This window comes from Bos mutus, chromosome 5 (assembly GCF_027580195.1).
Source record: "Bos mutus isolate GX-2022 chromosome 5, NWIPB_WYAK_1.1, whole genome shotgun sequence".
NCBI lineage: Eukaryota > Metazoa > Chordata > Mammalia > Artiodactyla > Bovidae > Bos > Bos mutus.
Window position 1 is genome coordinate 71,031,754 of NC_091621.1, and position 14,193 is coordinate 71,045,946.

General features: G+C 36.3%; 1 protein-coding gene across 1 annotated transcript in view; it reads right to left on the reverse strand.

The window, feature by feature from the left end:
* Positions 1-1,692: 1,692 nt before the first annotated feature.
* The window catches only part of RAB21 (RAB21, member RAS oncogene family), a 28,643-nt gene continuing 16,142 nt past the window's right edge, over positions 1,693-14,193 (reverse strand). The window contains exons 4-7 of the mRNA XM_005896796.2: positions 13,299-13,362; positions 7,010-7,064; positions 6,096-6,184; positions 1,693-3,332 (exon numbers count right to left, since the gene is read on the reverse strand). Of these exons, the coding sequence (XP_005896858.2) occupies positions 3,190-3,332; positions 6,096-6,184; positions 7,010-7,064; positions 13,299-13,362 (351 nt within the window). The 3' untranslated portion in view covers positions 1,693-3,189. The remainder of the gene's footprint in view (positions 3,333-6,095; positions 6,185-7,009; positions 7,065-13,298; positions 13,363-14,193) is intronic.

Consider the following 14,193-nt stretch of genomic DNA (forward strand, 5'->3'; position numbering starts at 1 on the left):
GTAGCATTTGTAATACAGAAAATTGCAAATTATGGATTAAAAGAAATAAAACAGTTTAACAACTCATTTTTAATGTTCTAAATATTTGGCACAATGCATAATTTGCCTTATTTAGAAACTATTTGTTAAAAGTACTGTAATTTTTTAAATGATTTTTAAAATTGTCAGGGTGTAGAATTTCCTGTCTACCTGATTTTCATTCTACTTCTTACTACCTTCCTTCTCTATTTCTTTTCTCACTGAAAATCTAAAAATGAAATATTCTGCTTTTATTTTAATGCCAAATAAAAAGTAATTACTAATAATATACAAGCTAATATTTTTCAAAAGATTTTAATTTAGCTGTTACAGCCATAGCTTTAGGCTATTTTCAGAAGATATCCCCAGAACCAAAGAAATTCAGGTATTTTATATGATAATGTGATGCTTATTGCTTTTCAGATTACTGTTTACCCCCAAATTGTGAAATGTGTATTTTTAAAAACAATAATCTTCCTCTATAATCACAATGCAAAACAAGCAGAATATCCACTGTCATTACAGAAACTATGATTGTATACTTTAAATATTTGGATACCCTTTTAATGTCTATCTTAAACCATCTTTTAATTTATATATACCAAGAGAATACACTTATTAGTTGAAAAATATATTGGTTCTACCTACCTACTACTTTTAATACACAACATGATAATTTGTGTCTTCTTCCTAGTAGCACAATTGTAAGGACAGGAACACAAAAGACGTATTAGGGAGGTAAAGTAAGTACCAGAAAAATTTTCTTAGCCTTTATTTATAATTTTTTTATCTTTCCTTTGATTACACGCTGCAACTGATTTGTCCTGTTTCACTACCCTTTCAGTCTATTCCTACCTAAAACTTTTGAGCTTTGGAGCAAGGTCAGGTATACCATATTATCTATTGTTGCTACTGAATTAGTTTAAATTACAGGTGAAAAAAATAATGAAATGCTTGATGTTAAGGAAAATGCACAGAAACCAAGGAAGAGTAAAGAAAGAAACAGAGAGAGTGGTTGTACCTCACCAATAATTATCTGGCAACTCTGGAGAAGAGGTTTCTATCTTGACTTTATATCATTAATATAGGGCGGAAAATCAAAGAGTCCAACTCTCCAATTATGACTTTTGATTTTACTTTTTAAAATAAACCTCAATTTCATCTCTAATTAGTTTTAAAAACATACTTCACTCCAATGGAGAGGAGCTTATTTCCCATCTACATCTACAACAAGGCTTTCTCTATAGACAAAAAAACCAGGAAGGCAAAAACTATTTGTTCTAGTATCTGTACTCAGAATCTCCCCTGCCTCCCTCCAGGAAACCAAGAAACTACACAGAGTACGATCATCCCATAAAAGAGGACAATTTTAGCTTATCTTTCAGGCAACTCTTTCCACCCACCCTCCCTAAACACACACAACAGAGAAGCAGTGTGTTGAGTTTGACAGAGACAACAATTAAAGAGGGTAAAAATGCAGACTTATAGAATACTTAATACTAAGTTAAAATTGCAATATCATAACATCAAGATGGTAATTCATTCAACTTTAACCCATTTGGGAAAATTATTTTTTTTTAACTATAACTTCTTTATATTCTCTTAACTGTTCAAGCTAATAATTTTATTGTATACTACTGCTTCTTGTAAGAAGTAAATCCAGGGACCATTCCATTTTATCTTAGACATATCATTTACTAGTTTTCCAAGCATGACAGAAATGGAAAAATATATATATTAGAACAAGAACAATTTATGTTAATTTACACAATTTGTGTTCTTCCTGTGCCGGATTCTATTAAAATTAACAAATTTAAGTTTAGACTTATGCTTAAGGAAAAAAAAAAAAAACCTAGTGAGACTCATTTACAAAGTATACAAGAATATAATTTTATAATAAATCTTTCCAGTGTTCACTATAACTACATTACATGAAATGTTTCCCTTCAAAGAAACTCAGAAGGATAGCGCTTACAAAATGAAACAAAACTTTCTCTGTTCATCTCTGGCAAGCAATGAACAAATACAATTTGCTTAGGAAGGATCCAGAAGTGCTGCCTCCGGAGCAGAAACTACCACTAACATGCTGCTGTGTAAGAGTCTTGGTGAGTGGCTACTATCTGGAAGTTCTTCCTCTCTTCTCATACCAGTGAATCCATTTCATATAAAGCGTAAGAGAAAACTAAAGCTTTGCATAAGTGAAACTCAGCATGCTCCACTCAAATACTTCTAAGGTAACCACTCTACAGCAAAAACGGCAGAAGTCATCTCTTTTATCCCTGTCCCCCAAAAAACAAACCCCAGAAAGAACAAAACAACCCAAAACCCAAAGGCAAATGCTGTTGCTCAATTAATCATCAGATGGATTTAGAGGCAAAAAACATGACAACAGCAATAATTCAAGTAAAGTATATGAGAAAATTTAAACACACCGCTTTTAAGTTAAGACAGAAGTGAAGGGGAGCTATGATCTTTATATCAGAGTCAAAAAGCTTAGGCATTATCACCAAATGTTAATTCACTTTACAGTCATCAATGAGACTATTGTATATATTTTTGCACCTTGCACTTGTAAAAGCAGATAAAATATTTAATATGTAATTTACATTGTATTTTACCACCTCAGCATACAGGATGTATATAGATTATATCAAAGTGTAGTAGACAGTTAGGGGCCTGTGCAAACCCTGCAAAAATAGTACTTCAGGTATCTGCTAATTAAAAAAAAAAAAAAAGAAGAAGAAGAAAACAAAAGACAGTTTGCTGTTTAGAAGGGATACAATTCAAACTACCACAAAATACAAAGGACTGCAAAAATGTATACCATTCCAACAACATATATAAGTTATTAAATAAAGATTTGATTTAAAAGAATATAAATGAAGCCTTTAAGTAGGTCTTTTCTACATGCATATTATTTCTTATTAAAGAAAAAAATATGTAAAAAGGCCATTGGTAATTGCTTTGTTAACATTTGTAGAAAATGCCAATTCTCTGGTCACAAACTCCACTAAGTTTAGCACTTAAGGTCTCTGCAGTTATAAATGTAATTTAAAATACTGTTAATTCCGTAACTCCATCGGTAAAATAATGTGACTTGGAATATGGCAGTCTTCATGTTGAGGGCAATGATCCACAGTTTGTTTTTTTTACTTTCTTAGGGGTGAACAGTTATCCAGAAGAACAGCACCCTCCGCCAACGCTCTGGGCTTGAGGTTCATCATCAATAATCTGTACACCTCGCCTTGCCGCTCCTGGCTGACTGGAGCCATTGCCTTTTGCCCTCTCATCCACTTGTGCAGTTTCTATCATTCCTAAGAGAGGGAGAAAGCAGAGATCATTTAGGACCACAACCTGAGCCTTCTGTTTCTCTAATTTCCATTTACCATCATGATAGCAGACTTTCAACCAACAAGGAAACTAAGTAATAGCAAAGGTATTTGTCCAGCTGCATCACAGCCACAGTGACATCACCAGAGAAAACAAGTTTTTGATCTGAACAAATGACTGTATACAAGTGTCATCCTTAAGATTTTCCAAGTATACTTAGAAATATGTCAGTTCAGTTCAGTCGCCTAGTCGTGTCTGACTCTTTGCAACCCCATGGACTGCAGCACACCAGGCCTCCCCATCCATCACCAACTCCCAGAGTTTACTCAAATTCACTTCCATTGAGTTGGTGATGCCATCCAACCATCTCATCCTCTGTCGTCCCCTCTTCCCGCCTTCAAAATATGTCAAAGAAGGTCAAATTGTTCCAAGTACAAGCGATATTTAGGGTACAAGATTATTTTTCAAGTAATGTGAAACTTTTAAGCAAATAACATTTAAAAGAACCAAAGAGTTTAGGATGAAGGCGGAAGAAGAAAGCTGGAGGACTCACACTATCTGGTTTAAAGATACAATAGAAAGTTGCTCTAATGATGACAATGAGATACTGGTGAAAGAAGAAATACAGAGATAAACAGAACAGGTCCAGAAACAGACTCCCATACATACGGTCACTTGATTTTTAACAAGCGCCAAGTTTACTGAATGAAAACAGAATCATCTTTTCAAGAAACAGTACTAGAATTGGACATTTACATGTAAAAATTGAAAGTTCAATCTGTATCTCCCACCGTAATTTCAGATCTAAATGTAAAACAAAATGTCTAGAAGAAAACATAGCAGGAAGGGCTTCCCTGGTGGCTCACTGGTAAAGAAGTAGATCCCAATGCAGGAGATCAATCCCTGATCCAGGAGGATCCTACATGACTCAGAGCAACTAAGCCCACACAGCACAACTATCGCGCCTGTGCTCCATAAAGCCTGGGAGCCACAACTACTGCAGCCTGCGGGCCCGAGCCGGTGCTCCACACGCGGGGAGCCACTGCCGTGGGAAGCCCGCAGAGCACAGCTAGAGAGTAGCCCCCGCTCTCCGCAACCGAATAAAAGCCCATACAGCAGTGAAGACCCAGCATGGCCAAAAATAAACTAACTGATTTAAGAAAAAAAAAAGGGGGGGGGGGAATAGGAGGAAATCTCTGTAGAAGAAAATCTTTATGACTTTGAGTTAGCAAAGATTTCTCATGTAAGACACACAAAAAATGACTCATAAAGAAAAACTGATAAATCATACCTCATTAAAATTTAGATCTTTTGCTCTTTGAGAAACAGTTAAGAAAAATGAGACTATAAGACACAGACTAGGAGTAAATAGTCGCAAAATACATATCTGAAAAGATGAGCAGAGAAAAGAGAGTCCTTAGAACAGAATAAGGGTTCTAAACTTGGGTCCAGAGACTGATCTTAAACAATGGTTTCCAAATTGAGGTATATGGGACAATTCATTGAGATGAAATTAGAAAACAGTTTCCCCCAACCTTTCAAAATTTCTATTTTTTTAATATGTTTTACAATATACAAAATAAGCACTTGTACATGTTCTATAATTTTAAAATAACATATGGAGAATACTCAATCTTTTTATATAAAGATGTGATATATAACATTTACAAGCCACTGATCTAGAACCTGAGTACTCAAAGTATGGTCTGAGGACTAGTATCATTAAACCTTGGGTGTCTGTTAGAAAACAGAAGTTCAGGCCTACATGAGACCAACTTTATCAAATTACAATTTTAACAAGATCTCCTAGTGACTGATATGTACAGCAGTGGTTCTCAAATTTTAGTATAAATCAGAATCATGAGGAATGATTAAAACACAGATTTGGGGAACCACCTTCTAGAATTTCGATTCAGTAGGTTTGGGGTAAGGCCCAAGAACTTGCACTTCTAACACATTCTCAAATGATGCTAATGGTGCTGATTAGGGGACTACATTTGGAGAATTACTCTCCCAGGTGAACTATGAACGATCTTCAGGTTTACATAAAACTGATACTTACTCCAAAGTTTGTGTATATGTACATTTTTCTAGAGAGAAAGCCATCATTTCATCATGTTTTCTAAAGAGTCTGTGATTTCAAGGAATGTAATTTGACAAAATCATCTCAACCCATTATTCTACAGACTGGGGTTTTCCTAAGTATAGTATGTGTTCTATTGGTGATATGAGAAATGACTTTCAGGTTGTATATGATAAACATTTTCCTTTCTCTTTTTTTTAATAAGAAAAAGCACAAACATACATAAAAGAAAAACATAATGAAAATCTATACGTCCATCACACACTTTCATCCATACTTGGCAATCATCGCTACCATTATTTTTAAATCAAATTTATGTGCCAGATACATAAATTTCATTCATAAATTATGATTTCTAAAGATAAAAACTTAAAAAAGAATTTTTAGGCATAATCACAACACCATAATCATGCCTAACAAAATTCACAATATTTCTTAAGATCATCAATATCCAGTGAGTATTCATATAGTCCCAATCATTTCACAAATGTTCTTTTTCACTAGTTTGTCAAATTAGGATACAAATAAGGTCCATCCACTGCAGCATGCTGTTACATCTCTTAAATTTTTTTTATTCTGTATATTCCCCTTCCATTTTTATTTTTAATGGTATTGCATTTATTTTAATATATATTTAGCAAACACCACACATTCATACACCTACTTTTACAAAGATCAAGAAAGAGTTCCTCAATTCCTTTGTTCTGTTTGGCTGAAGTGTGATAATGTTTTGCTCCCACAGATTCTGCATACCTTAAAAAGAAAAGTGACATCAGAAATTGCTGTAAAAAAATGTTTCAAGTTTTTGCCACAACTGCTATTTGAACTTTTTTTTTTACAGTAGCACTTTTAGTGACTTATTACTGATTAACCCAGGTTTAGTGAAATTAAAATTATATCCTGGTTAGTATCTCTATATATTGAACCAACTTTTATTTATTTTTTTGAACCAACTTTTAAATAAGAATATATTGCAAGACTTGAAATTTTTATAAATTAATTTGCAACCCAAATATTTTAGTTTTTGTGACTCGCTATTTGGCCATGGCAGTTTCCTTTTGCATCACTTTTACACTTTTTACTGAAATCAGAAAGAGAATTCAGAGAAGGTGATGGCACCCCACTCCAGTACTCTTGCCTGGAAAATCCCATGGGCGGAGGAGCCTGGTAGGCTGCAGTCCATGGGGTCGCGAAGAGTCAGACATGACTGAGCGACTTCACTTCCACTTTTCACTTTCATGCACTGGAGAAGGAAATAGCAACCCACTCCAGTGTTCTTGCCTGGAGAATCCCAGGGATGGGGGAGCCTGGTGGGCTGCCGTCTATGGGGTCGCACAGAGTCCGACACGACTGAAGCGACATAGTAGTAGTAGTAGTAGAAAGAGAATTATAAGTGAAATATCTTTAAATGTCACAAAAAGTCCAGAAACTGCCAATGTAAACACACTTCATTGAATCCAATAGCTCAATCTATATTAAAAGGTTTGAGTAATAACGAAATGGTAAAGAACACTGTGCAAGGATGAAGACTTCTTACAGAGAGTGACTGATGGAAGGAAGAGAAAAGACAATACTTACGATTCTGCTTCTTGAATGGAAACATGTCTCTCCTTCTCCAAGTCTACTTTATTACCTAATTGGAAAAAGTAAATGCCAGTGTTTAACATTGATTCATTTTTTATAATGAAATTAAGGTAATTCTAAATATACAAATTCTATTTTAATCCTCTAGAAAAATAATGCAAATCCCCACCAGACTTCTCAGTGTCTTGAAACTATCAAGTGAACTCCTATGATATGACGGCTGATCATGACTGTCAAGGTGAATGCCTCAACCTCCCTCAGATGGCTCAATGCATATCCCTCCTGAAGCTGCGGCCTCAGAGAGAAAAGACCTCGCCCAAAGAGATGAGCATTCTTTTTGATTTAGACTATAAATGGGATTAGGATTTACTAGGGAACTCTAAGGAAAAATCTATGATTTTTATCCAAGTCTAAGTGGTCCCCAATCAACTCAGAGATGCTCAGTAGTTAAACAAGGCCACCTTATTGCTCATGAAAATATATTAGGCTAGCCTTTTGGATCCTAAGAATATTTTGGTTTTCTGTATGATATGAACTGATTAAAGAAAGCATTAAAACGTATGGCTTTTGAAGTACTTCATCAGTGCAAGGGAAGAAATTGTATTGTTTGTTTTAAAAACATCAGAGAACTTAGTATATGGACACCATTCGGATTTTAAATTACTGAAAATAAGTTCGGCTTTCCTTAATCAATGGAACCAAACTCAAATTATGCTACAAAGCAACCAGAATAAAAGTGAAGAAACTTCAAAATGCAGATTCCTTATTATATACAGCCTAGAGATGAAGGTAAGAAGGCTGGACTGAGTGCTAAAGGCAAGGGAAATAACAGGAAGGGGGGAAATACACTAAGAAAGGACACGTTAAAAAAATATTTTCATTTCTTCTATTATGACCTATAGAGGTAAATAGGGAAATCCTGTAAATAAGGTCATTTTTTCTTGGAACTTTAGAGCATCAGGAAGACAATTTCAGATAAAGCATTGAACTAAGCTCCCAATGAAAGATGCAATGCTTAGAACTGAGAGGTACAAGCCCAGAGATTTTGTATATAGAAGACCTCAAATAATCTGAGCCCCTAATTATGTGCAGCCTCAAGCACCATCTGACACGGTTAGCCTAAGGCTGAGAGGGAAGCAGATATGCTAAAGCTCAGAAGGTCCTAACAAATTCAGTACTGAACTCTTCCTTCTTTGAACAGTTATCAGTCTACCTCAGCAAGAAAACACATATTAGTTCTGGTCTCCCACATTATTCTGTCAATAAAATTTTTAATCAGCTAAATATTACAGCCAATATATCCAACAGTCACCAGCAGGGTAAGTTGTTCTATGCCATGAAGAATGCAAAAAGCACCACCTAGTGGCAGATGGTGCCAACAAACAGGAACAAGATTCTGCCACAGTAAAAAAGTAAACAGTCTCCTATCGAAAAAGGAGACTTTTGTTGAAATTAATGAAAGCCCTCTGAGTTGGTTTGATAGAGCTTAAATGTCTCTATTTTTTTTTTTCAAAATCTGCCAGAATTACTAACATCTACTTTTTAAAAATGAGGATAGGGAAAGTGGACAATCACCTTATTGCCTCAAATGAATATTCGGGGAAAACTGAGACACTGCTTTATTATTTAGTAACATTTTAAACTTAACCAACTTTAATAAAGCCAGTTATTCACTTTTTAAATTTTCTGCCTCACCACCGTGGCTTGCAGTATCTTGGTTACCCAGCCAGAGACTGAACCCGGGCCGCAGCAGGCAAAGCGCCAAGTCCTAAACACTGGGCCACCAGGGAATTCCCTAAAATCTGTTACTATTAAAACTGCTAACTATTTTAATAACATAATTAATATTTTAAACAAAAAAAATCCTTCTACTAAATAACTACTGTTTCTTTGAACAGTTAAGTGCTCATGATGGATTAACAGCACAGACTAAGTCACAAAACTGCCTGTCAGTGACTGATACCTTCCCAAAATTCAAGACCTTTGTAGCTCCTATGTTCTTTTGAAGGCAAGAGAGCTAAAGCTGGCAGTTTTGAGGCTTATTTCCCTGATAGCTCAGATGATAGAGAGTCTGTTTGCAGTGCTGGAGACCCAGGTTCGATCCCTGGGTCAGGAAGATCCCCTAGAGAAGGAAATGGCAACCCACTCCAGTATTCTTGCCTGGAGAATCCCATGAACAGAGGAGCCTGACAGGCTACAGTCCATGGGGTCACAAAGAGTCAGACACGACCAAGCGACTTCACTTCACTTCTGCTTCAATACTACTCTGTGGCCTCATTGGGACCTTTCCAATAGGCTTAAAACACCTGAAAACAAGAATAACCACCAAAATAAGCACCTACTTGAAAGTACTGTGTATTTTCTGAGGGCTGAAGCCACTGGAGAGGAAAAACCTATCCTGCTAAGAACACTAAAAACTTTTTCTTCTTTAAAAATACCTATTTTAATAAACAACATGGAAGGGATACACCCATTGCTAAGAGCAGATGGCTAATAGCAATAAAGGGAACTTTATTTTGCTTAGACTGGATGGAATGTGGCGTAGTGGAAACTTTTAAATCTGATAAAATTTGCTTTAACTTCTGGCTCATTTCAAAACTATACGATTTGGGGCATATTACTTCACCCCTCTTAGTCTCACTTTGTACAAATGTAGCTAATAAACTTTCTGAGGTTTATGTGAAAATAAAATATAATGTAAAAGGCCTAGTAAATAGTACACATGCAATGGAGAGTAGTTATTAAAATCAGCCATATCCATCACAGTGAATGATCAAGTGAATGATCAATACAGTTACGAGAGACTTAAAGCTCATGATAATTAACACACTTCTTATCACAATCCTGATTGGCTTAGGAAATCCTTTACCCACCCCACCCCCCAATTTAGTTAGGTTTCCTTTTGTGTTATCCCAGCACCCTCCTCTTACCCCTTCACAGCTTTTACCATAATATACAGTAACAGCCTGTTTTTCTCTCTCACCCCACATGATAAGCTCCGGGACAAGTACCGTATCTATTGTTTAACTTATTCACTGTATTACTCTCAAAGCCTGGTACATAGCAGCAAGTAATACATACTGTTGGTTAAGGATATGGGCCTGAAGCAGCAGACAGGCCTGAATTAAAATCCCAGGCCTATCTCTAAGTACTATGTAGTCTGGGAAGTGTCACGCTCTCTAGGTCCATTTCCTCACGTGTAAAATGGCAATGGCAACAATACCTTCTTGCAGTGCTGTCAGGAGGCTTAAATGAAATAATAAGGGTGTAGTTCTTACAACAGTACCTGGCACTCAATAAGTGGTAAGTAATTATTAATAAATATATGTTTAACAAACATACAAATGTTGAGGACTATTAACAAAATATTCTATTAAATAGAACAAACACAGCCAAGAGTGCTGATCAATGGATTAACTAAAACTAGAGGGAAAAGTCTCTACTAGCGAAGTATGGAGTTCTCTATTCCTGATGTACACATTATCAGTGGTTTAGATAAGGACCAAGAAGGTTAAGTTATCTAATTTAACACGAAAAAGCTAGTAATATAAATATGTCAAACATAAACATTCAGAAACACGTGGCAAGTTGAAATTCTTACACTTAGGTTTATATAACAGTTATGCAGGAAGACAGGAAAAGCCTAACAGAAGAGCAATACTTATAAAAATGGAATTCTGATTTTTGTTAACTATAATCTATGTAAAAGACAAATTAAGCTGACATGACTGCTAAAAAGCATATGCAATCTTAGAATAATCTAAAGAAAAAAGGAACCAAGAGAAATCCAGAAGTCCAAGAAAGAGTTTTAGAGTTCTTTTACTTTACCCATTAAGAATATTCCTCCACTCTAGTGAATCATGGTCTACTTTCATCTTTGGAGTCAAAAGTCACCTTGGGAGTCCTTAACTCAAAAATATGTATAGTTAAAAGTAATAAAAATAGATTCAAGGGATTAGATCTGGTAGACAGAATGTCTGAAGAACTATGGATGTAGGTTTGTAACACTGTACAGGAACCAGTAACCAAAATCATCCCAAAGAAAAAGAAATGCAAGAAGGCAAAGAGGTTGTCTGAAGAGGCTTTACAAATAGCCGAGGAAAGAAGAGAAGCAAAAGGCAAGGAAAAAAAGGAAAGATAAACCCAACTGAATGCAGAGTTCCACAGAATAGCAAGGAGAGATAAGAAGGCCTTCTTAAATGAACAATGCAAAGAAATAGAGGAAAACAACAGAATAGGAAAGACTAGAGATCACTTCAAGAAAACTGGGGCTATCAAGGAAACATCTCATAAGAGGATGGGCACGATAAAGGACAGAGATGGTAAAGACCTAACAGAAGCAGAAGAGACTAAGAATAGGTGGCAAGAATACAAACAAAAACTGTACAAAAAAGGTCTTAATGACCCAGATAACTAGAACTGGACATCCTGGAGTGTTAAGTCAAGTCGGCCTCAGAAGCATGACTATGAGCAAAGCTAGTGGAGGTGACGGAATTCCAGCTTAGCTATTTAAAATCCTAATAGATGATGCTGTTAAACTGCTGCACTCGATATGTCAGTAAATTTGGAAAATCCAGCAGTGGCCATAGGACTGGAAAAGGTCAGTTTTCATTCCAATCCCAAAGAAAGGCAATGCCAAAGAATGTTCAAACTACCGCACAATTGCACTCATTTCACATGCTAGTAAGGTAATGCTCAAAATCCTTCAAGAGAGGCTTCAACAGTACGTGAACCGATAACTTCCAGGTGTACAAGGTGGGTCTCGAAGAGGCAGAGGAAACCAGAGATCAAACTGAAAACATCTGTTGAATGATGCAGAAAGCAAGGAAGTTCCAGAAAAACATCTACTTCTGCTTCATTGACTATGCTAAAGCTTTTGACTGGGTGGATCACAAGAAACTGGAAAATTCTTAGAGAGATAGGAATACCAGAACACCTTACCCATGTCCTGAGAAACCTGTTTGCTGGTCAAGAAGCAACAGTTAGAGCGGGACATGGAACAACAGACTGGTTCCAAATTGGAAAAGGAGTACGACAAGGCTGTATTCTGTCACCCTACTTATTTAACTTATATGCAGAGTAAATCATGCAAAATGCCAGGCTGAATGAAGCACAAGCTAGAATCAAGATTGCTGGGGGAAATATCAACAACCTCAGATATGCAGATGATACCCCTCTAATGGCAAAAAGTGAAGAGGAACTAAAGAACCTCTTGATTAGGGTGAAAAAGAGTGAAAAAGTTGCTTTAAAACTCAACATTCAAAAAACTAAAATCATAGCATCTGGCCCCATCACTTCATGGCAAATAGATGGGGAAAAAGTGGAAACACTGACAGATTTTCTTTTCTTGGGCTCCAAAATCACTGTGGATAGTGACTGCCACCATGAAATAAAAAGACGCTTGTTCCTTGGAAGGTAAACAATGACAAACCTAGACAGGGTATTAAAAAGTAGTGACATCAATTTGCTGACAAAGATCTCTGTAATCAAAGCTATGCTTTTTCCAGTAGTCATGTACGGATGTGAGTTGGACCATAAAGAAGGCTGACTGCTGAACAATTGATGCTTTCGACTTGTGCTCTTCAAGACTTTTGAGAGCCCCTTGGATAGCAAGCAAGAAAATCAAACTAGTCAATCCTAAAAGAAATCAACCCTGAATATTCATTGGAAGGACTGATGCTGAAGCTGACACTCCAATATTTTGGCCAACTGAGTGAAGAGCCGACCCAATGGCAAAGCCCCTGATGCTGGGAAAGACTGAAGGCAAAAGAAGGGAGTGGCAGAGAATGAGATGATTAGATAGCATCACCCATTTAATGGACATGAATTTGAGCAAACTCTGGGAGATAGTGAAGGACAGAAGAGCCTGCTGCAATCCATGGGGTTGCAAAGAGTCAGACACAACTTAGCGACTGAACAACAACAATATGACAAAAACACAGCTTAAGTCACTGATTTTAATTATATTGTAGTTGCCAAACTCTCTTATTTTCTAAAATAATCTTATGATGAAAAACTAAAGGTCAAGTTGAAGCAAGGCTGGGAGACTCAAAGCCCTACATGTTCAGGGTTTCCCAGCTGCTCCCCAAGGGCATTCCTTGAATTATAGATGTTTCAATCTCCTGAAAGACCCCTTTCAAATTCTAAATGACTCTAAAATATTAAATACTAAAATACCATTCTTCTTTTCTCATGTAACTTTAAAATGAAAATTATTCATGTACTATTCTTTAATAAAGTTTTAAAGAAACAAAGGACATTTTTAAAAATTAATGACACTTACCTACTATACATAAACAGATTTCGTTTCCCAACATTTTCCGTAATTCTTTCACCCAGTTTTTAACCTGTGTATACAAGTGTAAATGTTAAAACAAATCCTGTTACAATGACTACAATTACAATACACCAAAATGCAATGTTGTAAAAATACCTCAAAATTCTGTCTAATGGTCCATATTATTTAGTTATTAGGAATGATTCACTATATAGGATCATTTATACTGCAAATCACACACACACACCCCCCCAATGGAAAGATCTCTGTCTCCATCTACATATAAGTATAAAGAGAAGCATCTCTAATTACAAATGTTCATAAGTCATCCACAAATCTAAGCAAAGCTGTTCACCAGAGCAAAAGCACGTCAACACCAGCCTCTGATAGTAGATGTTTGTATAGAATCACATTGAAGAACGTATGGGCTTGGGAATTCCCTAGTGGCTAGAACTCAGTGCTTTACTGCTCAGGGCCAGGGTTCAATCTCTGGTCAGGAAACTAAGATCCTACAAGCCACATGATGCGACCAAAAAAAAAAAAAAAAACTAAAAAATACACACATACACGAGCTTAATTAAAAGTCTTTTATACCCCAGTTGGTTCCAAAATAGAGGGCACAGGAGCTTCTATGACACACATTTAAAGGAAGAACAAAACATATAGGAGTAGAAAAAGAGCAAAATAAAGTTTTATCCGTTGGTGTGTGGTAGGTTTCTTCACCCTTAGCATCACTAGTATTTTGTCCTCGACAGTCCTCTGCCAGGAGGGGCTGTCCTATGCAGTGAATGCTGTTCAGTGGCACCCCTGGCCTCCCACCAACTAGACTCAGCGCCACTGCCAGGTTTGACAACCAAGGATGTCTCTAGAGATCACTATCACCTATGGATAACCACTGGAC